Source organism: Diabrotica virgifera, chromosome 9, assembly GCF_917563875.1.
Source record: "Diabrotica virgifera virgifera chromosome 9, PGI_DIABVI_V3a".
Classification (NCBI taxonomy): Eukaryota; Metazoa; Arthropoda; class Insecta; order Coleoptera; family Chrysomelidae; genus Diabrotica; species Diabrotica virgifera.
In genome coordinates, this window is record NC_065451.1 from 183830901 (window position 1) to 183857567 (window position 26667).

The 26667-nt window shown below is 32.1% G+C and overlaps 1 protein-coding gene across 7 annotated transcripts in view; it reads right to left on the reverse strand.

Moving 5' to 3' along the window:
• The window catches only part of LOC126891831 (ryanodine receptor), a 285318-nt gene that overhangs the window by 21623 nt on the left and 237028 nt on the right, over nt 1–26667 (reverse strand). For all 7 annotated transcript variants that reach the window (XM_050661137.1, XM_050661140.1, XM_050661136.1 and 4 more), the window contains 4 exons: nt 25245–25491; nt 22394–22764; nt 21650–21808; nt 6026–6365 (listed from right to left, as the gene is read on the reverse strand). In XM_050661137.1, coding sequence (XP_050517094.1) covers nt 6026–6365; nt 21650–21808; nt 22394–22764; nt 25245–25491 — 1117 coding nt within the window. The remainder of the gene's footprint in view (nt 1–6025; nt 6366–21649; nt 21809–22393; nt 22765–25244; nt 25492–26667) is intronic.

Genomic DNA, 26667 nt, shown 5'->3' on the forward strand with positions numbered 1-26667 from the left:
ATCAGTATAAAAACAAGAGGAAGAATGTATCACACAATGACAAGAAGTCCCCTGACTTATGGGTGTGAAAATTGTATAATAAATAAGTAAAATATGGACATTATAAAGGATACAGGGTGTTTCTAAATAAGTACGACACACTTTGAGGGATAATTCTACATGAAAAAATGATGACAGTTTGCTCTATAAACGTATGTCCGCAAATTTTTTGTTTCCGAGAAACGAGGTGTTGTAATTTTTCTAACAAACTGGCGATTTAATATTTCAAATAAAAAATCATTTTAGAATTCCTCGTTCAATTTGTGACAAAAAATTTACCCTTTTTTCATACGACGCGCCGTTTTTATGCAAAAAATAAAACATCTTAACGCTTACAAAGTTAGAGCGCCTCACGCTGGCCTGCATTGATCGGGGTAGGATTTCATATGGGAGTCCGTGTACCCAAGACTCCCATATGATAAGCACTTTGCTGATTGAGAGCCCCTATAGCGCATCAGAGTGCTATCGGGGGGTAAGTGGATGGTCTGGAGCATTGAAGCGGGGTGGAGTGATTCCTGCTTACGGGAGTTAATCCTCCTCGCCCCAATGAATTGTATCACCCGAATGTCATTCTCTAGGGGTGAGCAAGTCTCTCAGGCTGGGTTAAATCACTATGCTTGCTTGCTTGCTTGCTTACAAAGTTTTCGAAATAGGTTTCTATAAATTCATATGAAGAAGAACTTGTCATTCCTAATTCATACATACCCAGATTGGGAGAAAAAAATTTTAAAAGAAGAAATAAATCGCTTTACAATGAAAGAATAGGTAAATTTAATTACTAAGACCGATGAGAATAATAATTTTAAAAAATCACTTCAAATGTTCAAAATTTTTGTCATTTACCTCATGACCTCATGTGCAATAAGTTAATATTATGATTTTCTACCATAAAATAATTTATTTTTTTATTATGTGGATAGTTACTTACCAAAATTTATGTAACGGAAAAATAATAAAAATTCATTCATTCCACAACCAATATTTCACAAAACTTTTTTATTCCACTTTAAAGCACACGCGCCAGTGTTAATGCAAATTTACAGAAAGACAAAATTATTTAACCAAAGAGTTTTACGACTTAGTAATACAGTAGGTATATAGTATCACTGACTATTCATAATTTTGTTGATAATTTAAAATTTGATCTTCGTCCATTTTTAAAGTAGATTGTTGACATAATGTGATACCTACGTGACAAATGACCCAAAAAAATGAACAACCTTTGTAGATCGTAAAAAGAATTTTTCTGCATTAATTTTGTATGAGTGATAAAAACCATAAGAATTCTTGGTAGTATTATATTTATATTTATTAGTGAGCTTTGGTTTTAGTCTATTAATCTTTTTTTGAGTTATGAATAATTCTCACTATAGATAGAAATATTTTTTTTATAAATAATATTAGAATTATTCAAACAATGTCATAGGAAAAATGTTCAAAGTTAATATATAAAATAAAAAAAAATAATGAATGAAAAAAAATATATTTTTATATCGGCGTCCCTTATTTGGCGCCCCTCAAAATCGCCCCTTTATCCGGCGCTGCTGAGAGATTTTGGCTGGATTGTTATGTCCCTCCCACGCTGCAGTTCGGTCCTAGCACCAAGTGATTATCACTTATTCCCAAAATTAAAGGAACACTTTTGTAGTTTGCGCTTCAGTCAGGGTTACCATGTCTAGGGATTTTCCCCGAATCTAGGGATTTTTTTAAGCTTTTGGAGCTCTGGAGGGATTTTTTTGAAGTTATACTTCTTTACGGGCGTAATGACGGTGAAATTTTATATGGGAAAACCTAGCGACCGGGCGCATGCGCATTATAACTTTGTTCTGATTGGATGTTCAAATGACATGACAAAAATTATCCAATATGGCAGCTGTGGCACAGCTGTGGGACTGTGCATGGTTTGGTTATAATGTATGCTTGTTGCGTTTTAAAATTTGTAGGAAGAGAAACAACAAACAAAAAGTTAGTTAATGGTTATACTGCCTTTTTAAATAGTTTTCATATTATATTTTTGGACTTATTTACATAGAAGAGATGATTCTTGCATGCCAATGTGAAAGCTCATCAAACTGTGCCTAGTATGAGTGCCGCAGATCTCGCTTATTCAAAGCTAAAGAATCTTTCACTGGTAAGTGTTTTATAAATAGTTGATCAAATTTTGTTATGATATTTGAACATAGCCACTTTGCACGACGCAAGTGATTGCGAAATTTATTAGTCGTTATACGGGCTCCGATACCTACCTTGAACCTACCAAAATACATAAGTAGTATGTTATACTTTTATTTACATAATTTGATTACCATCAAAATTTCTATCAATATTCACCTAATATATTGTCTTCTTACTCTATGTTTTGTTGTATTTTTTCAATTCTAAATCATTTCAATTCAAAATCAAAATAATTTGATTTACATAAGTTAAAAATGTCAAAAGGTTAATCTGTTTAGTTAGACGATCTTCGCACATAATGACAAGCTGTCTCTGTGGCGAAGTTTTAATGCGGGTGAATCCCAATACAACGCAAATACCAGCCGCGTGGTAAGTTGTTCGAATCCCAATAGAAACTTTTTTTTAATTTTTTTTTATACATTTTATGATTGTAAGTATATTTATTATATAATTTTATTTTCAGAAAATACGATTTAGTTAAAAATTTTTCCGACAATTAATGTTCAGAAATCATTTGTGGCATTTTTAATGTGTTTTTTGGCACTGTTTTAATAAAAATGTTTGAGAAGTAGTAAGTATAAATTAATTTAATATTTAAATAAAATATAAATAAAAAGTATATTAATTTCGTTTATAATCATATAATCATATAATAGAAGTATAACTTCTTACGTGCGTACAATACAAAGTACACACACATTCTTTTTTTTAAATCTAGGGATTTATTAAACTGTGCTGGTGCCATTTTTTGTTGTTATTAAATATCTTTTTGTTCAAATAGTATGATTATTGTCATTATTTATTGTTCCCTGACATAAATATTCGTAATTAAACATTAAAACATTACCTAATCAATGATTAAAGTGGATTAAACATAGTGTTTAATAGGTTATAAATTAAATTGACAGCTGTCATCTGCCAATTTTTTCTTTTTTAGGTCAAATTAATACGATTTAGGGATTTCTAGGGGAAATTGAAGCTCCCGTCTAGGAATATTCTGAAATTTCATCTGGCACCCCTGGCTTCAGTACCGGTGATGAAGTCAAGGAACATGTTGCTCCACCAAGGTTTGGCGGTAGAATTCTATACCATGGGGATAGAAAAGTTGGAGCATCGTCTGCAAAATTATTTGAAGAGAAACAGCGATTATGTAGAAAAATAGCGTAAATTTTAAGTTTTAAAATGATGTATAACCGTTACAATCAACGGTATAACACTAAGAACAGAAATAAGCTGTTAGTCTGGGCTGATTATCGGAGAATAGGCCATTTTTGGGAAAAGTTATTTACCAGCAATTTTATTGCTGGAATCGAATCTTATGATTGTATATATTAATAATATAGGTATGCAAAGTCCGCAGATAGTGTGCTACTTTTTTTATAAACAAAATGGCGCCCGAAAATCGTATTTTTTTCAATTTTTGCTCTATAACTCCAAAGATTTCAATTTTACACCAAAAACACTCAAATAAAAATTCACCGCAATTAAATTCTGCATAGAGACGTGTTTTCCCGATTCACTTCGACGAAAACTTTCCCCGGAAAAAGCGGGGTTTTCCAACAAAATCTTTAATTTTCAACTAAAATTTTAGATAAGTAATTGTTAATTAATAATTAAATAACTTTAATGTAAAAGCCCTTTTCGTATAGATTATAATTCCAGAAGCCGATGGAAATTGAATGAACAGTTTATCAACAATTGAATTGTTAATTAAAAATTTACGGTCGCTATAATAACGACAATAATTATGATGCATAAGAATAACTATGATTTTTTCATAAAAAGATACTATACCTATCTAATGTACTTTACAGAATTGAAATTGGACTATTTATGCGGCCTCAGGAATATTTTAAAATTATAAAGAATTTTTTGGCTTATAATCAAATAGAATATCTCGGAAAATATTAAACTAAATTAAATTGTAAAAACGGTATTCGAAAAACGGCGGCAGAACGCTTCTTTTAAAAGAAAAAACATTTAATTATGATGAGTAGTTCCTGAGATACATCCGGTCAAACTTGACCGGAATTTACGCAAAGGATCATAATAGGCAACAATAGGATCATAATTTTCAAACCATCACCTTTTTATTTTTGTCCTCTTTCTCCACACCAATTTTCATATCCTTAAAATACTCATAACATATATTATTATAATAAAAACTATCGATAATACGTGTGAAAATTGCCAAAAATAGCAAAATTCCAATCAAAAATTAGGTTGGAGAAAATGTAACCCTCAAAGTTCAAAATCGGTATACGTTAAAAAAATGCATTTTCTCGGCTTCCCATGGAGCAATTTCGTTCATTCTTTTTTTGTTCCCAAGTAACTCGAGTAGAGCCATCGAACTAACGCATTATTAAATGTCAGACTGGCTTTTGTTTTGTTATAATAAATTAATTTATTTAATATAACACAAAATTTTAATTTGTTTAAATAAAAATTGTTTAAATACTTATACAGCTTTCAAATGAAAATATTTATGTTTTTAACTTTAAAAGGTACACTTGTAGTAAGTTTATCTAAAAAAAGCCTACAACTGGAAAAAATATGTAGTTTTCTGTTCTTATAAATAAATTAATCTATTATAACAAAACAAAAGCAAGTTTGACATTTAATAATGAGTTAGTACGATGGCTCTGCTCGAGTTATTAGGGAACGAAAAAAGAATGAAGGAAATTGCTCCATGGGAAGTCGAGAAAATGCATTTTTTTAACGTATACCGATTTTGAACTTAAAGGGTTACATTTCTCCAACCTAATTTTTTATTGGAATTTTGCTATTTTTGGCAATTTTCACACGTATTATCGATAGTTTTTATTATAATAATATATGTTATGAGTGTTTTAAAGATATGAAAATTGGTGTGGAGAAAGAGGACAAAAATAAAAAGGTGATGGTTTGAAAATTATGATCCTATTGTTTATATCTTTGCCGTAAATTCCGGTCAACTTTCACCGGTTGTACCTCAGGAACCACCCGTCGTAATTAAACATTTTTTCTTTTAGAAGAAGCGTCCTGCCCCTGTTTTTCGAATACCGTTTTCACAATTTAATTTAGTTTAATATTTTCCGAGATATTCTATTTGTTTATAAGCCAAAAAATTCTTTATAATTTTAAAATATTCCTGAGGCCGCATAAGTAGTCCAATTACAATTCTGTAAAGTACATTAGATAGGTATAGTATCTTTTTATAAAAAAATCATAGTTATTCTTATGCATCATAATTATTGTCGTTATTATAGCGACCGTAAATTTTTTATTAACAATTCAATTGTTGCTAAACTGTTCATTCAATTTCCATCGGCTTCTGGAATTATAATCTATACAAAAAGGACTTTTACGTTACCAAGTTATTTAATTATTAATTAACAATTACTTATCTAAAATTTTAGTTGAAAATTAAAGATTTTGTTGGAAAAACCCGCTTTTTCCGGGGAAAGTTTTCGTCGAAGTGAATCGGGAAAAACACGTCTCTATGCCGAATTTAATTGCGGTGAATTTTTGTTTGGGTGTTTTTGGTGTAAAGTTAAAATCTTTGGAGTTATAGAGCAAAAATTGAAAAAAACACGATTTTCGGGCGCCATTTTGTTTATAAAAAAAGTAGCACACTATCTGAGGACTTTGCATACCTATATTATTAATACATACAATATTAAGATTCGATTCCAGCAATAAAATTGCTGGTAAATAACTTTTCCTTGTATTTTGCTAATTAGCCCAGAGTATGTCTAATTTTTAAAATTCCTGGGAACCTTATTTTACGAATTGCCCTTGTACATAAACTGACTATAAGCAGAGTACTTACCGATAACATATCGTGACATTTTTTATCAATTTCTTCATCTTCTTCTTGCACATAGAACTTCCTGAAGAAATTAAACGCTATGACTGTGTAGATGTACACGATAATAGTCAGCAACATCACCGTCAACACCAATTGTTTGCCGTTGTGCGTTACCGACTGCAAGATGGTACGCAAAGTCTTGAAACCGACGGCAACGTCAAGCAAATGGGCGGCGAAGAAGAAGTTGTTGAAATTTCCAAGGATGGAGAAGGTGAAGTACCATAAGGAGTAGAGAAACGAGTTGTCTGTGATCGTCACTCCGGATTTCCATATTTGGTATCGCCAGTCGATATTGATGATCCTAGAGAAATATTTTGACATAAATTATGAATACAAAAATAATTTCACAAAAGTTTATCGATCGAAATAACTAATTCTGTAATAATGGGTACACGCCCTTAAAATAGGCAAAATGCCCTCAATCCAGAATTCCATTTTGTTTTCTTACGTTCTATGTGATTAATAGAGTAGAGTATTTATTGGTAATAATGTACAAATGTACTTTTACAGGTCAGCAATAATTAAAATTGTCTAAAATTACATTAAAAGTTGACAGTACTTCAGTAAAAAAAACCTATTACTAAAATTTAAAAACTAAACACTAATTAAATTACAGGACAAAACAAAATTTAGATCTGAAGTACTCCTCAAATGAGTAGAAAGCACCCATCAGAAGATAATTTTTAATTTGTCTCTTAAATTGGTTAAAATCAAGACTTTTAATAGATATTGGTATACAGTTATAAAATTTCAATGCTAGGTATCTGGTTCCATTTCTGGTCCTCTCAAGTCGACTGAAGTCTGGTACAAGGGCATCATGATTTCTAGTCTGATAAGTATGCTGTTGTGTTTTATACAGATCTACATTTTGATGAACATACAACAGGCACTGCATAATGTACACAGAAGGTAGTGTGAGAATCCTCAGGTTTCTGAAAGACTGCCTACAATCGTCCCGATAACCCTGACCTGTGATTATGCGAATATACTTTCTCTGCTGACCAAACACCTTATCTATATGGCAAGAGTGTCCCCAGGAAAGGATTGCGTAAGTTAGTCGTGAGTGAAAGTTGCTGTGATACATAAGACTAAGCAATTTTAGCCTGCCACTCCTCTCCCCTAGCCTAAAAAGGCAATTTTTTGTGGAAAAATGGAAAAAGGAAATTGAAAATGGTTATTCATTTTTGTAATTTTTTGTCTTTATTTTTGTTTTAGGTGAGGTGGGTTACAATCAATTTAAAAATTTCAAAAAATTCAGAGGCATATCAAGGCTGTTACAAAACCTTTCCATTTTTTATATAGATAGCCGTAGGTTGAGTATTTAAACTCAAATATTCATAATTCATATTTTCGTAATTAAACAATATAATTAACTAAAAGGGAAGTTCCCTAGGTTGGCTGTATACCATATAGTTAAAAAAACTCTAACAAGAAGTAAAACCACTTCTATATAAATTGGTATATTTATTAAAACTTAAAAAATCCCAATGGATTGAATAAAATATGTCCAATTCAGAACGTTTTCAGACCTATCGGTCCATCATCAGTGAATCTACAATAAAATAAGTAATCCCACTATTAGAATTGAAAGATGGTTGAAATTTTTAAAAAGCTAAAAAAGTGTGGTTAGATTACTTACGTGCATACTTGCTAAATATCCCCAGAACCAAACAATGGTTGAATTTAAAATTCAATTTACATTATTTAAAAATAATATTAAACAGGCTAAACGCCGATGTTAACGGATATAGCCTATGGGAACATGGTGAAACCCTACCAAAACCTCAATCAACCATATTAGGCCAACTTTGACTATAAAGTGTCAAAAGTGTGTAAGGAACTGTTTGAAGTGACATTGACAGTAGAGAAAAAGGTAGTCGATTTTCAAAGTTAATTAACCAAAAGGTCATGACCCACAACAAATGATAAAGATTTTAATATCTGAAAATGTCTAACATTTTTAAATCTATTGGTTTTTGAAAAGAAATTGTGATATACAAAATTAATTTAGAATATAAGATTATTTATGTTGACTGTATACTATAACATTAGATTGATCAAATTGATAGAAATAAAGTTAAGCTGCTGTCAATAATGATAAAAAGATAAAATAGATGAAGGTGAGAGAAGAGAAAGAATAAGTATTAGTTGGAATGTTATTGTACAAAATGAATAAATTGGTAGGCAAGTTAATTAAGTCTATATTGTATTGGTGGTTGTATATGTAAAAGGAAAATATTGTTATTTAAAAATAAATGTAAATTTTTGTAAATAATGGATTTGAGTTAGGATACAGTCAAATACTTAAAAGTGTGTAATATGTAAATGAAAAAGATTGTAATTATTATTAGATGTTTTATTTTTTAATTTTATTTCAAAAGTTTTGAGAGAATTCTTGTGACAAAATGAGGGTATGTGAAGTTAGAGATAAAGAAATGTATGATTATAGCTGAGTCCAGTTGATACAAGAATGAAATTAAAATGAAAATAATATTGAAAGTGTACTGAATAAAATAAAACCAAAGTAAGAAAAAGAATATTGATATAATTTAATTGTAATGATAATGGATCTGAATGTGAGAACTGAAATTAAGTGATGGGATGTTAGTTGGAGAGGTAAAAAATTACTTGGAAAAAGTCAAAGACAAAAAGTAGAGGGCTGTGGTGTAAGGTATAAAGACAAGAATTTTAAGGGAAAGAGAGGGATAAAGAAAAGATAAGGTGTGGAATTAAACTGAATGAAGTAATGAAATGAAAAAGAAGTGAAAAGATAGTAGGGTGAATTAATGAGGTGATGGTTAATAGGGTTCAGTAGTTAATAATGTTAGTTGGGTAAAGGAGTTTGGAAGCAGTGAAGGAAAGAGGAAAATTTGAAAAAAGAAGGGAGAGTAAGTTAAAGGAGAAAGAATAGGATAAAAAGAGGAAGTTGAAAAAATAGGAATTATGAGAATACTTGGCGGTGAATGGGGACAAAATTGCGGTTAAGGGATGTTTGTCTATTGACACAGTTGGGACTCTTCTTCAGGTCCTTGACAATCTCCAAATCTTCGTATAAGTCTAAACGGAGTGTATTGTTTTGTTGAATATTGTGTATCAACTGGACACCTTCAGGAATCTTAAGTTCATGTTTATTGACTTTTAAATGGTGTGAAAAGGCAGAAGTGGTATCTCTCTTGCTGTGTTCTGCAGATCGGGTAGAAAGTGATCTGTAAGTTCTGCCGATGTAGGTGGCATCACAATCTGAACAAGAGAGTCTGTATACCCCACTCCGGTTCATATAATGGATAGGATCTTTGGTATTAGTTAAACTTTTGCTGAGAGTGTTATTAACTTTGAAAGATATTTTTATGTTGTCACAAGAATTGGAAATGATATGTTTGACTCTTTCAGATAATTTGGAGTTATTGAATCATAAGGAGGCATAGATGGGAGTAGTTGTGGATGATGTAGAGAAAGCGGATCGTTGTAGTAACTTGAGTTCTCTTCTTTGTTGAAGTTTACTGATGATGTCTGGGTCATAACCATTGTTGACTGCAATCTGTTTGATAATGTTCAACTCTTTGTTGAATTCAGTTATGGATAAAGGAATAGAGTTTAATCTACGTATAAAACTGCGAAAAGCAGAGAGTTTATATGATAAAGGGTGATTAGAAGTAGAATGGATAACATGATCTGTCTGTGTTGGTTTACGGTAGATACCAAAGTGAAGTGGTCATGTAGTCTGGTAATAGATAAATCCAGAAAGTTAATGGAGTTAGAAGATTCTAGTTCCATGGTAAAGGTGATATTAGGATGGATTTGATTAATTTTGTGAAGTAAGTTGTGAGCTGAATCAGAGTTACCAGAAATGAGGACCAAATGTCATCAACATAACGGAACCAGTGTAAGATCTCTGGATTTTTTATGATATAGTTGGATTCTAAGTGATCCATTAAAACATCAGCTAAGAAAGGGGATAAGCAACTACCCATTGCTAAACGTCAGGTTGTTGATAAAAGTTGTTATTAAAAACAAAGTAATCTTGAGATAGACAAATTTTGAGAATGTTTATAATAGACGAAGTGGTGGTGGAAGTGACAGAATTATTTAAAAGGAGTGAATTAACCAGACTAATCGATTCATTTTTTGGTACTGAAGTAAATAAATTGCTAACATCAAAAGAAAGCATAACAATATTTGGATTAAGATTGACAAGTTGAAGTTTTTCAACTAATTGGCGAGAATTCAAAACAGTAAACTGTGGGGTAAAGTTGATAAAGTTTTTAATGGTGTTAAGAATGAATTTAGATAAAATAGAAACTGGAGTGTTAATGAAGCTGACAACGGGACGAATAGGAATGTCAACTTTGTGTATCTTTGGTAAACCGTATAACCTGGGGGTGAGTGGATTTGATGGAATTTTAGTATATGGTGCTTCAAATTCAGAAAAGAAATCAGTAAATTGTTTTAAGTTGGTTTTCATCTTCGAAACAAAAGATTTAGAGGGATCAACGGGAAGAAGAGTAAAGTTATTGTTGTCTAGGAAAGAGGTGACTTTGTCAATGTATAATTGTTGGTCTAAAATAACAAGGCAGTTACCCTTATCTGCTTTGCTGAAGATGAGGTGGTGGTTTTGGATCTTATTTTTGATAGATTTGAGTGTGGAGAGAAGGGATTTAGACTTATTATATGAGAAATTGGGAAAAGAGAGATGAAGAAGTTTGTGTAGAAGTAGAAGGGGAACTGATGTTGGTAAGAGAAGAGTTATTGTTGGACTTGAAGGACTTGGAAATTGACTTCATTTTGTTATTGTATACAACAGTGGCGGCTCGTGACCTCAGTATGCGGGTAGGCGACACATATACCTTTATATATACTCTATACTCTACTATACTCTACATATTATATACTCGTATACCTATATACACAGTGTGTCGCATTTAAGATGAAGACACCCCTATATTGCGGCTATCAAAATAAATACAGATTTAAAATTTTGAAGTCAAGCAAGTGTCGCGGCTCACATTTTTTAAGATAGTCATAGCCAACTCAAATTTAAATTTTAAACGCTATCTACTGCGAATCTACAAACAGGGCGAATTTTCGATATTTTTCTTCGCGTTAGAGATATCGGAAAAAGTTATTTGGAAAAGTTGTTCCAAATTTTATTCTAACCCCACGTACCAAATTTCATGGCAAAATTCGCACTTTTATTTTTTTCAGTATTTGTAGTCAGGATCCTAAAACATACAATTGGCTATCCCGAGGTGCAGCTCGGGACAACCATTGTCGAAGGCGCAAAAAAATGTAGCCTAACCTAGCCCCAAAAAGTTCCCGGAAATTCTCGTCCACTACTGCTAGACAAGCCACAGTTACAGCGTTGTGCTTAGCATAAAGAATGAGAGACGCATTATGTTCTGTTCTTTAGGCGGATTTGAAAAGTGCCTGACTATAGGGTAGTGCCATAATAGAAGTGAGTAGCACTACTACGAGGAGCGTACAATAATTACAACTTCGAAGAGAAATTAAAAAGTAGCTTTTACAATTACAATTACAATTACAATTTTGAAATAAGTAATTTATATTGATTTATTATTGTATTGTACATTTAAAGAGGTTAGGCGGCGCCTACCTTGCCTACCCCGACGAGCCGCCCCTGGTATACAACAGGTGCGACCCGAAATTGCATATTAGCGCTGACTATTAAAATTAAATCCTTTATGTTGTTCTGAAACTATTTTCTTGTGGCATTTTTGTAATTAACTAGTTTTGATGGGAAATAAGCCACAATTTTACTAAAAAAATGATTTTATTAAATTTTCGACGTCCAAATCGGATGCCGTTGTCAAAATACAAAAAATATTAATGATATTAAAAAAAATATTACATACATTAATATTTTTTGTATTTTGACAACGGCATCCGATTTGGACGTCGAAAAGTTAATAAAAACATTTTTTTAGTAAAATTGTGGCTTATTTCCCATCAAAACTAGTTAATTATTAAATCCTATGTTCTTTGTTAAAAACAATATAAGGTCGCGTGTCTAATTTGACCCAACATTTTTTTTTTCTGAAAAATGACTTTGGCGGAGCCAATTAGCCAGACTTGTTTGTGATTGATTGCAGATTCATAGTCATAAATTTCTTATTTTATAACATAAGTACATACCACAATATTATTTTTATAGATACATAGGAACATTGTGTAGCTTTTTTTATTTTGATTTTTAATTATTTTACTGTGTTATTTTAAATATGTATAATATATATATTTTAATTTGTGGTAAACCTAACTCCTAGAATAGGATTAATTTACGAGTAACCCCAGATTAAAAGAGGATTATAATAGGATTAAAAATAGGATTAATCCGCAAAAACCCTTAAAAACCAAGAAAAACACGGTTTTTTTAAGGAATCAGTCATTTCAAATTATATTATAAAAAACCTGGTTTGATCTATTTTGAAATCTATAAAATGGGCAAAATCCCAAAAACCTTCAAAAACACTTTTTCGGGTTTTTGAAGATGTCGCTCTTACAAAAATATCTGTAAAAAGGCAGAAACATATAAACTCCTGGACAAAATTAACGCACCACTCATATTTTTCTCAATAATCTTTATTGATTGATAATTTACCGTACGACAAGTTGCCTATGGACCTTGTTTGACAGTGACAGTTGTTATGTAAGCTAATAATAGTCTTGTTTTAACAATAATTTGTATTAAACCAATTAAACTTCGTTTTAGACTAAAAGTGAGTTAAACTTTTCATAAAAAGTGCCGATTAAAGCAAAGTGCTTGTGAGAAACAAGCTTTTTATTGTGATATTTTTCATCACATGCATGTTTGGAAGTTCATTTACACAAAAATCAAATAAAAAAATGAACCTCCAAAGAAATTTGTCAATGGAGGAGGCAGTGTGAGCATCGACTCTCCTAGATGAAGGATATTCAACGCGATACGTTGCAGGTTTGTTAAGAAGACATCATTCCAGCATCAGTTGCAAGGTGAGGCGATATAATGAAACATGGTCGTACCATCGAAGACCAGAGCAATGGTGAAAACGTTGCACTAATCAAATTGATGATCGTTTTTTGAGACAACGTGCTCTCAGAGATACGAGAGTCACCAGCAGTTTGCTAAAAAATGAACTAGCAGATGTTCGAAATGTCGCGATATCGTCTCGAACAGTTAGAAGACGTTTACATGAAGCAGAATTGAGCAACAGGAAACCGGCCAAAAAACCCTTGCTTACCAGAGAACACAGGGTTCAGAGATTGAATTTTGCAAGATTGCATCAAAATTGAACCATCGATGATTGGAAACGAGTTCTTTTCTCCGATGAGACTAGAGTAAGTTTAAAAGCTCCAGATGATCGTGAGCGTGTCTGGCAAAGGCGAGGAGAAAGGTTTGCCAGCTGCAATATCTCTCCTAAAGTACCTTTTGGTGGTGGCTCTAACATGTTTTGGGGGGAATTTGTTTTGAAGCTCGTACGGAGTTGATCCCCATACGTACGAGGTCTATGAATGCCCATTATTACTTAGACAACATTTTTGTCGAACATGTAATGCCTTTTGCTCCGTTTCTTGGACCTAATTTTTTATTCATGCAAGACAACGCTCGTCCTTATGTGGCTCGACATGTTTTTGGCTACCTAAATGATGTTGATATTCCATTATTAGAGTGGCCACCTAACAGTCCGGACATGAATCCTATAGAGCATCTATGGGACTATCTCAAAAAAAAGATTCGAAGTCGTAGACCCTCTATTGCCAATCGCAACCAACTCATTAGGGCCGTTATTGAAGAATGGGAGAATATTCCGCAAGCTTTTGTTGAACATTTGATATCAACCATGCCTCGACGCATAAATGCAGTCATAAGAAGTAGAGGAGGGCCTACACGGTATTAGTGTTGACCCAGATGCATTTTATTTTGTTACTTAACTGATTTTTTTCTTTTTGCAATTTGGAGTTATGCTAGCTTATTTACGCATTTCCGGCAAAAACAATTTTTAAAGAAACAATAAGGCAAATTAAGGTCATGATAAAGTCATGTTGGACTTACTTGTAGGTGTTTATTATTATTTCAATGTAACTTAGTTTTATTTTGTGTTCATATTGTAAATATTTAGATTAACTAAAGTGGTGCGTTAATTTTGTCCAGGAGTTTATATTTTGAGAATATACACAAATTAAAAAAAAAATAGATCTGCAGCCATCTCCAAAAAAAGTGTACGATTTTTTCGAAAAAAAAAAATTTTTAGGTTATGTATACTCGACCTACGGATAAGAATTATACAAGTTTTGTAAAATCCTCAACTATGCGGGTTAATTTTTGAAATTTTTAAGTTGATTGCAACCCACTGAAAATAAAAATGACGTTTTTTGGTGAGGGAAAGGGGTGGGAGGTCCAAATGGCGCTGATATTTATTTATTTTTCACATGGAACTTAAAAAAGGGAAATTTTGATTTCTGGGAGTAGGGCATTTTGCCTATCTTTACTTAACGGGGGTATCCTTTGGATAGAATCAAGATAGATTATCCTTTGTAAACAGAAAAATGTACAACACCTTGTTTTCTATTTTAATCTTTCAGACAAATGTGTCAAGTAATTGTTTTACCATGAGGCTATTATTTCACACATATTTCTTTGTGTGGTATTATAAGTACAAGAAGGCCAATTTTTTATACAAAAACTTATTTTGTTAAAAAATATTGATCAGGATGGATCGACGATTTATTCTAGCTATCATAACTTATGACTAACCGTGTTTTCTAGTTTTCTCGGAAACAAAAACAAAAAGACCAGAAAAAATCTCAATCTGAATTCGATCAGTGTTTCTGCAGCTGACATATCTATACCAATCTCCTAGCCTAGCCGAAACGGACGGTGCACATATCTTAGAATCATGATGACAGAATCCAATTTTTAAATTTTATTTCAATCCAATTACATTGCCGTCATTTCCTAACTTAATTATCATCTAAACCTCTTAGGGAGCGTTCAAGTATTACCTAACGCACCTTGGGGGAGGGGGGTCTTGCATAACGTTACGGCGCGTTACATGGGGGAGGGGGGTTCGAATAGCGCGTTACGTAACATTGTTTTTTAACTGAAATAAAAAACTACGGAATCAAAATCTCCCAACTTGGCAACTTTCGTTTATGTTTTAAGGAGAACCCCTGGATTGTATTATATTACCCCCTCACGCTCCGCTCGTGTTCCGACCTGCTACTATAGAAAAATAGTATTCAGTGAAAAAAACTTTAAAATTTTTAACCAGAACAAACACAGTACATGTATTTGTAATAATTAGCTGGACCTTTCTCCAGAACAAAAGATGACGACAAGATACAAATGTGATATTTGTCGCGAATAAGAGGTTGTGAGAGATGTCATAAATCATGTGTAGGTACTCGTTTTCTGAAGCCCATAAAGTCTTGTTTTCTGCACATTACAGTTTTAAATACGCAAATTCTGAAATTATTTAAAAACTTTAAATAAGAAACATTAAATTACAAAACCCACTATATTGATACTAGTTTAGAAAATTGATAGCTATTTTAAAAAATAATACCTTTATTTAGAGTGTGATTTCTGAATTATTAATTTCAAAGTTTTATGTGTTGAATATCTTGACGAAAATTATAGATAATTTCAAAATTTCAGCTTGTATTATTCATAAAATACACCCTACATAATACACATTTTTGATGTAAGGTGGTTAAGTGGCTTCTAAAACAAAAATATACAGGGTGTTAAATTAAAATTAAAGATAATGGGCTAAGCTAGATTTGCGTGAATTACCCTGTATATTCAAATTTATATTTAAACAGTCCATAGTTGAATTTAAAAGTTGACGTATCCTAGCGTTTTTATAATTTTCTAAAATAATGACACAAACAATAGGGAACTTGCATATATTTTTAAATATTAAAATAATATTAAAAAATATAAGGTAACATGATCATAAAACGCATGCATGCAAAAAAAAACAAATATTGTTAACCCATAGGCTTATTACGAGACATTGAAAAAGCTATAAAATTCAAATTTCGTCAGAGGCGCGTAAACGGGTCTGACGTCACGACCCACGTCTACCTGCTAGATTTCTATGAGTCGACAACAAAGCCGCTAAGATATTTCGAAATTATTTACAAATTCATTCACATTTACTTAAAACTCTCATGTAGAAGTTGATTGTAAATAAAAGTTCAAAAAAAGGTTGTTTTGGGGATTGTATTAATTCCATTTTAATCATAATATTTAATTGGAAATTCCAAGGTATTTGTGTTCTTGTATAGTTCCATAATGAGTATATTTAGTTTCAAACTGAAATTGATCATTTTGAGTGCTACTTTATAAAGTAGAGTTTTTAAATGTATCATATGACTGACTAGGGTTTTTCAAAAAGTTAATCTGACAATCTACAGTAGTTGATGTCTTCATGGTGGCAAATTTTATAAAAAGCAGTGAAATTTATTCTATTGGAGAAATGCGAGGAGGCAAATAAGTAGGTACCTATTATAAGTATTATTAATAAACACGTTTAAATTGTTTATAACAATAGTTTTTAGTTACTCTGACTTTTATTACTAAAAGTTTTGTTTATTTTTAAGTTATTTTTATTTTCTTTCTTCTTTGTTATGAATTTAAAATATTTATAAATTATAGGTTTTAGTTTTGTTTATTACAAAATATTACGACCAGAAGTACATATATGTGGAACATTTAATAACCAATAGACAACCAAATAACCAATGTTACAATGTACAATGCAAAAGTACAGTTGCAAATAATGTTTCTATTTGAAAAAAGTGTTGATTTTGCGTACCAGATACACACTTTAAAAATAATTCAAAATTTACTTATATTTGGATAGAATAGGACGCAGATCTTATCGACAGTTTGATTAGTATAGCACAAGACTTTTGGAGTGTAAATATTTTCCCGCATCTATTTGGATCTGATAATTATTAAAAATAAATGGAATAAAAATTTGATAAAATAAAGTTTCATCCATAAATTATTTTTTATTGCTTTATGTGAGAATGAAATTCATATTTTGAACTAAATATATATTTATATAAAAAAGGGTTCAAGGCAGGTTTTGTTTATATTCGATTCAGAGTTGGACTACCATCTCCATATAGCAACTATTTCAGCATCCTTATGCATCATCAGTGAAGTTTATGCAGTCACAACTCTGAAGGGAATATAAACATTCTGCCTCTTTTAAGGTAAACCATCGCGATGCAATGAACCCACCTTTTGAGACGCAATCTAGCGACATCTCTCGTATTACGAGGAAAACAACGAAAAACCCCAGATACAAAGTTTACTACTTTTTAAACAATTAGAATAATTGAAATAAAAATATAATAAACAATATTTTAAATCTAAGACTTTTCGTTAATAAACTGCTTTCTGGCTGCATCCCATATCTCCGGATTTTACAATATATAATCACGTAGAGACGACAAAAATAGGAGAAAGCAAATAGAGGACACTTAGGCCACGCATTTACCTTCTCTTCGCCTAGGAAAAGGACCGAAAGACAGTTTCTAAATACTCAAAAACTGAGTAAAATGAAAAAGATAAAAAAGGGTTCAAGGCAGGTTTTGTTTATATTAGATTCAGAGTTGGACTACCATCTCCATATAGCAACTATTTCAGCATCCTTATGCATCATCAGTGAAGTTTATGCAGTCACAACTCTGAAGGGAATATAAACATTCTGCCTCTTTTAAGGTAAACCATCGCGATGCAATGAACCCACCTTTTGAGACGCAATCTAGCGACATCTCTCGTATTACGAGGAAAACAACGAAAAACCCCAGATACAAAGTTTACTACTTTTTAAACAATTAGAATAATTGAAATAAAAATATAATAAACAATATTTTAAATCTAAGACTTTTCGTTAATAAACTGCTTTCTGGCTGCATCCCATATCTCCGGATTTTACAATATATAATCACGTAGAGACGACAAAAATAGGAGAAAGCAAATAGAGGACACTTAGGCCACGCATTTACCTTCTCTTCGTCTAGGAAAAGGACCGAAAGACAGTTTCTAAATACTCAAAAACTGAGTAAAATGAAAAAGATAAAAAAGGGTTCAAGGCAGGTTTTGTTTATATTCGATTCAGAGTTGGACTACCATCTGCATATAGCAACTATTTCAGCATCCTTATGCATCATCAGTGAAGTTTATGCAGTCACAACTCTGAAGGGAATATAAACATTCTGCCTCTTTTAAGGCAAACCATCGCGATGCAATGAACCCACCTTTTGAGACGCAATCTAGCGACATCTCTCGTATTACGAGGAAAACAACGAAAAGCCCCAGATACAAAGTTTACTACTTTTTAAACAATTAGAATAATTGAAATAAAAATATAATAAACAATATTTTAAATCTAAGACTTTTCGTTAATAAACTGCTTTCTGGCTGCATCCCATATCTCCGGATTTTACAATATATAATCACGTAGAGACGACGAAAATAGGAGAAAGCAAATAGAGGACACTTAGGCCACGCATTTACCTTCTCTTCGTCTAGGAAAAGGACCGAAAGACAGTTTCTAAATGCTCAAAAACTGAGTAAAATGAAAAAGATAAAAAAGGGTTCAAGGCAGGTTTTGTTTATATTCGATTCAGAGTTGGACTACCATCTCCATATAGCAACTATTTCAGCATCCTTATGCATCATCAGTGAAGTTTATGCAGTCACAACTCTGAAGGGAATATAAACATTCTGCCTCTTTTAAGGCAAACCATCGCGATGCAATGAACCCACCTTTTGAGACGCAATCTAGCGACATCTCTCGTATTACGAGGAAAACAACGAAAAGCCCCAGATACAAAGTTTACTACTTTTTAAACAATTAGAATAATTGAAATAAAAATATAATAAACAATATTTTAAATCTAAGACTTTTCGTTAATAAACTGCTTTCTGGCTGCATCCCATATCTCCGGATTTTACAATATATAATCACGTAGAGACGACGAAAATAGGAGAAAGCAAATAGAGGACACTTAGGCCACGCATTTACCTTCTCTTCGTCTAGGAAAAGGACCGAAAGGCAGTTTCTGAAAATACTCAAAATATATTTATATATTATAATAAAACATTCTTTCTTTTTCTTTTTATAAGTACTTTTTTAGTAGTATCTATGTACTTACATTTTTTAAGAAATATGATATTAATGTAGGTATTTAATTTTGTTCAAACTTTATAATATAATTTTTCATTTGAGATACCTATGTTGTAAAATAAAAATGTATTTTCCTAAACTAAAAATAATATTACGAATGTATGAAAATCTTTACAAGATATTATCTGCAGAGTGCACGTCTGGCACTAGGCAGTAGCCAAACGAGAACAGTGGTTAAATATCATGGTTGGTGACGTCAGACCCAAGCGCGCGCTTTTAAAGTTGTTTGAAACGGTAATTTCGGGCGCGGAATTATAATCAGTTGTTGTACGTACACTATTAATTGTTAAGACGTAATATTTTGAATTTATCATTTTTAAACATAAATTAACAATTTTGTGCAAAAATATTTTTATGTGCAAGTTAACTATTTTATTCTATAAGTGGTTTCCATACATTAAAATTTTAAATGATCACCCTGTATTATTCATAATAGTAGACCATGAAATCGGGTTGTTAAGCAGATTTTAAACATATAAAAATATACAGGGTGTTCCATTAAAAATAAAGCTTATGGACTATGGTAAGCTCGCATGAATCTGGTACATTTAAATTTATGTTTAAAAAGCGCACATTTATATATAAAAATCTACGGGTCTCAGCGTTCTTTAAATTTGTTTAAAACGAGGACAGAAATAATTTTATTCCATAAGTGCCTTATATATACATAGTGCTATATATACAGGGTTTTTCAAAAAAAGGTAGGTGAACATAGGTTTCATAGGTGAACATAGGTGAACATAGGTGAAGGTAGGTTTCATCTCTAGGATAGGTGAAAAACTGAAAAATAATTGGGGTTTGCTTAGTAAAAAATTTTTGTAGCGGCATGCGTTTTCACGATACAAGGGGTTGAAGAACAAAAAGTTTTATACATTTTTTACGATTTTGCCAAAACTACTGGCAGTATCGTATATTATTCGTTATGCAAAAATTTTTACTAAACAAACCCAATTATTATTTTTCAGTTTTTTACCTATGCTAGAGACGGTGTTACCTTTTTCTGAAACACCTTTCTGATTCAAACTTTCTACATTCAAACTCTTTATGATGACACAATCTACCACCGTGATACCAGTGGGGCCATAGGAAAACCCATGTTATCGAAAAGTCAAGAACATTGCCATTCAACACTTTAAAAAAAGTATAACCTGGACGCCCAAGCTTGAAGATAGCCTAGAAGGTGCAGCAGAACCTAATCTGGCATGGTACAGCACTCATGTCCGTAAATCACAATATTTCTTGCAAGTACATAATTAAATGCGTGGACGAATCCTGCTGTTCTCGTTCGAGGAGTGCATTAAAATCTGTTTTCCGAGTTTTCTGCCGCCACCCTGCCCAATCCTTCAAACCCTAAGCAGGCTCATAGTACCTAGCCAATTGGACAAAGACTCATGCAAGTTCTCACTACTTCTTGTGTGGTTATCCATTGATCTCTCGCATCCACTAGAAGAGTTTAAGCAGATGCCTTACGATTCTTTTCTCCATCAGTACAAAGCAAGCTGAAGAAAAGAATATATACAACTTTGGGATCTATTTCACATCTCACAACAGTGTGCTTATGCACAGTCATTACGTGCATGGCAAGACTCCACAAGAACGTTGTGAAAGTAGGGTACGACCACAGCGACTTGCTGCCAAAAGGGCAAATGAGCTTATGTGCATTGTGCGCTGTAATGAGACATCATCTGAAGATGCCGATTGGCTCGAAAAAGACGAAGTTAATGCAAGTGGCTTATTAATTCCAGACTTCCAGAACCCTCTTCGTCTGCTCTCCGGATGTATGTGATGAAAGAGTCTGCGTGGCCAACAAACATATGGACAGAGGAGAAGTAACTGTAATTATTATTGAATTGTTTTTTACATACCTACCACGTGTGTTTCTAGCTACCTATGACTTTAATGTTAATTTTTCTTCAGAATACGATTTTATTTTAAATAAAATGTTGAAATAATAAATAATATGTTATTTTGTTTTAAGATTTTATTACAAAAAGGTATATAGAAGAATGCGTGAGAAGGAGAAGAACAATAAAGGATGAAGCCAAAAATGTATGTAAGGATGGGGCCAAGTAGGGAAAATGTAAAATGTAAATGTAAAATTAGTAATAAAAGATTGCTATTGTAAGTTTATTATTTACTGTTAGTTTATTGTAAGTTATTACCTCAAATGCGATTAACACAATAACAAAGTTATTTTACCGAGTTTCTAGTACTTTTCTCAACAACTGGTCACTTGGGTGTTACGTAACGTTTATGTAGGGGGATGGGGGAACAGAAAAACGTTACGGTGCGTTACATGGGGGAGGGGGGGTCAAAAATCTTCAAAAACTGCGTTACGTAATACTTGAACGCCCTCTTACTGTTAAGTTACATTACTTACAATGATAGAAGACTCTTCTTCTCTTCAGATTCCTGTTGGTGGAACGACGTCTTCTCCATTCCCAAAAGACTACTAATTGAATCGAAGTCGTACGTCTCACTGTATTTCTGACGAACTTTCTTCTTTATGAATTTATCCCAATAGTTTACTGGGAAAGACCTGAAACGTAATAAAAAAATTAGGTTGTGTTTAAAGCAATTTTAAGAATTCTTTTATTCTTATACATATTTACTATTACATATTTATTTTATTTAGCGTATGGCTACATCAAAGATTTTGTGTATAAATAAAGAGGACAATAAATACATTACAAACAGTAAATAACAATAACTAATTTTTACAAACAAAAAGTTTGACAAATATTTATTCAATTGACTCTATAGAAATAGAAAATTTTACATGGCATAAAAAGTAACGCCATGTATTGAGAAATCATCTATTGAGAAAACTAGTAACGCCATCTTTTGAGAAAAGTGTGAACTAATTATACCATATAAAATTTAAAATGGCTTAAAATTCCAAATAAAACTCAATGCATCCATATAAAAGCTGTTGAATATTACATTGTCAGAGTTCTGAGCTATTCTGAAAATTTCAGATATCTAACTAGTCGGGAAGTATGTTTAAAATCGATTACAAGATTGTTCCCGGACAAAGTGGCAAAGAGACAGACAAAGAACGGGCGAAGTATATAAACACATGGTAAAATGAACTGAAAGCTATAATACATATTTTTCTACTTACTTTGCCGAAATAACCAATTTATCCCAATGCGACTTCAGATCATCGTCCTCTGGCTGTTCAGCGATATATAATCCTTCGAATTCCAATCTCCTGGCTATTTCCTTCTCTCGTTTGAATATAGCTAAGGGTACCTTTAAATGGTAATACGCTATCAGCATAGCTAGAGAAACTATCGAATGTAACATCGCCGCCAACCGCATCACATGCGCCATATAGTAGAAATCTTCGTCAACGTGGACCAGTTCCGGTAAATCGTCGTCGTCTTCTCCGCTATCTAGACCGCTGCCGGCTTCGATGCCGGATCCTTCGATTATATCTGGAATGCCTGAACTACCGCTACCACTGCCGGAGTCTTCATTTAGACTGGACACCTAAAATATTGCACAATGTTAGTTTCAAATTACAGGTTTCAAATTACAAGCTACTCCAAAATTTTATTGTTCTAACTTTTAGGGGGTGGTCAATAGTAGTGTAAATTTACAATCACGACTGAATCCCACCGCCATATTAGGCGCCATCTTCACTTTACAGGAAAACAGTTTTTACTCAATATTTCTGAGGATTTTAAATTTACACTAATAGTGCAGTCACTGAAGGTGGATATGAGCTATTACCTCCGATTTCGTTGAACCTCTATCGATTTGCATGAATTTGCGCTTTTGCCATGGGGGTGGATGCCACCCCTTTTCGGGGGTGAAAATTATTTTCTTAAAAATAGCCCCATACTTCGATAAAGGGACAAATTGTAAGCAAAATTTGTTATAAAAAGTTATTAAAATAAATCAAATCTTTTTGAGTTATTAAAGATCAAAGATTTTAAGTTTTCGTGAGAAAAATGCATGTTTTTATTCGATTTTTGATAAATAACCTATAAGTTTTAACAAAAAAGTTATTATTACCAAAATTAAAACATAAAAAATGAAATAAACTCCTTACTAGAAAAACCTTTTAGTGTTAACTAAAAGTGAGTTATAGGTAATTGAATGTATATTTTTTTCGGCGAGTACCCAAATCTAAGTATTCAAGCTTAAATATCGTGAAAATGATGCATTTTATAACATAAACTTATTTAACATTTGTCAAAGTACTTAGAAATATCTATCAACTGAGCCCCCGAACAATTTGATTGCATTAAAATTTATGCTCCAAAAATTGTTCACAATTTATCTTTCAAAAATTTTTGCAAAAAATGTTATTGTGTTTTTTAAATAACTTTTTACTATTTTACTATACCAGTTAATTTTTACTATATCAGGTTCAACTGAAAACCATTTGAAAGTTAATTCCAAGGGCTATTAAACAGTGTTGAATTTAATCTTTAAAACCCTTTACTTTTTTTTAAATAAAAGGTTAAATAGCCCCGGTTACATGGTTCTCGCAGAAAAATTTAAGCTTTATACGTTTCTATCTCAGTTATTTTTTACCCTATAGAAATAGTAAAACCGGTATAATCTTCAATACAGAAAAAACTAAAATTTGGTTATGTATTATTTTTTATGTATATTGAGTATTTTTGGAGTTATTATCAAAAGAAAATGAAAATTACATACAATAATTTTAAAAATTCTGATTTTTTTAAATTATACGTTTTATTTTAAGATATGCATTTTAAAGCGGTCAAAAATGTTGAAATCATTACTTATGCTAATATAAAGAAATTATAGTAAGGATTACTATAAATTTAAATTTTTGTGGAAATGGCGTTTTATTTTTCATTTTTTCCTAAAAAAAATCGAAAGGGTTCTTTTATTTTCATCACAACTTGCGTAATTTTAATGCTATTAACTTCTTCTGGAGCCCATTCGATAGGTATTCCGAAGTACTTTGACAAGTGTTTAGCATGTATATTTTATAAAATGCATAATTTTCCCGTTATTTAAGATTGAATACTTAAACTTGAGTACTCGTCAAGTAAAAAAAGGCAAGGTAGACAGAAGAAAAGGGCCAGGTCGAAGAAGTACAGGTATATATAAGTATTGTCCTTTTCATGATCATTTTTCAGTGCGTAGCAAATGATAGGAAAAAGGGTAAGTCCGTGATAATACACATTTATGACATTTATTCTAACATGACATTTTAGTTAAATCTGACAGTTGTCACATTTTATTTTCAATTTGGAATAAAAACAAATCAAATGTGTTTCTTGCATTTATAAAATGGTATTTTCTTTGATTTGTATAGTCTTATAAATTATACAGATTATATTTGTAATATTATTATCTAATTAAAAAAAAATATTTTTTTTATTATGGCGCCATCTATCGACAACCAGAATAACTAGAATAAATGTTATAAAAATGTCACCGACGAAATGTAATCACCGACGTGCCTTTTTTTCTGTCACATACAATTTAATGCGTTAGAAAGAAATCGAAAAACTGTGACGCACTGAAAGATGATCATGAGAAATACTGTATATCTGCCAGGTTTAGAAACCTGGCAGACTGGTTTAACAGATCCTCTACATCCCTTTTCCTAGATGCCGTGAACAAAATTACTATAGCCAATTTGATAACCAACGCTCGATAATCGAGCACGGCAAATGAAGAAGAAGAAAACTAACATCACCAACAATCGTGTAGTCTGATAGAAGTAATGGATATTGACAAGAGCTACGACTTTTTCGCGTACCTAATTGTTTGCGCAGAACTAACTGATAACAATGCACATCTCCTTCATTTACTCTCACGCACAAGTTGTACCTACAACTTCAGAAACTGAGTTTATTTTGTTATGTACAATTTATTTGCTACGAATAAACTCCATTATTATTATTATTATAAATATTTCTCACAATGACTTATTTACAAGTATGAAATTCTAAAACAAAAAGGGTATCTGCATAACTTACCTTATAGAAGAGAAGCATAAAGTTGATACAGAAAGCCAAAACCAACGCCACATATTTTAGACTGTAGAAATTCCTAGCCAGGAACGAAACCGCCCTATGCCCATACGAAGCGAAGTTGATTTGAGACATTGCTGAAGTGTCAACTTGATGGACTTGCTTGTTTTCTGATTCGATGGCCTGCATAGCTGCTTGTTGAGCTGCTTGCGCTTCGACTTTTTCTTGCTGAGCTCGTTTGGCCTGTTCACCACTAAAAAGATAGAGAAACTTTGTGAAAAAGGACTAATTCTAGATTATTTAACTTCCGTAGGACTTGAATTTCCGCCGTGTTATTAAATCATCAAAAGTTAATATTTTAGAGTGTCTCTTTTGCTAACAGTCAAACCTAGTAAAATAGATATAACTATTTTGCACAAATGACCTTGACGATTTTAGAGATTTGTGACTATTTTCTTCTTCTTTGAGTACCGTGTCCAATTTTTAGGCGCGGGAAGCTTCCATGACAATTCGCCGATATTGTTCTCGATCTTGCGAGGCATGTAATAATTCATCTGCTGATAATCCAGTCCATTGACGAAGGTTTCGGAGCCATGAATATTTCTTCCTAATAATTTCTCTTTTTCCCTCCATCTTTCCGTTGAGTATTAACTGCAATATCCAGTATCTGCTATCTCTCATTATATGCTCAAGATATTCAAGTTTTCTCTTTTTTTATCAACTTGTAACGTTACAAACGTCACATCTTTGATATTTTATTTTTAAATAATTATTTTACTTTATTTTCTTTAATTAACAATAACATTAACAATAATTTTCTTCTATTTGTTTTACCAGTTTTCTTCGTTAAAAACTCGTTGGTGCCGTCTTTTATTATCCTCTTTTATTACCCTCTCTTATTATCCTCTTTTATTACCCTCTTTTATTATCTTCTATTTACTATATCTCTTTTCATTTAAATCATCGATTGAACATACTGAACGTACCCCGTACATTCTTACTCTGTAAGTAACTGTCTTTCAATACGGAACATGCCTGCTACTTCATAGTACTTGGTCGTCATTTCAAATGTCGTCCTCAATGACAGTGTCACTTCATTCCTACCCGAAGACACAAAATGGAAGGGAAAAATTACTTCTTAAATAGGCATGTAATTGGAAAATTAAATCACTTTTATTCAAATCATCTTTCTCTTGGGGTAAGAAAATCATTATTTTTTCTTGTAATTACATTTCTACATCTTACAGTTTTTCTAATATTTTTTATATCTAACCTGCAATGTCAGACCATGTGTTCTGATATTTTAGTTTTAAATATATCTTTTTAATTTACATGTATGCACGTTTATATCAAAATTTTAACTATTCTCCTCATCTTAATTCCATTTAATTTACTCTTGCCATCTACTAGTTTCTGAATACTATTTGGC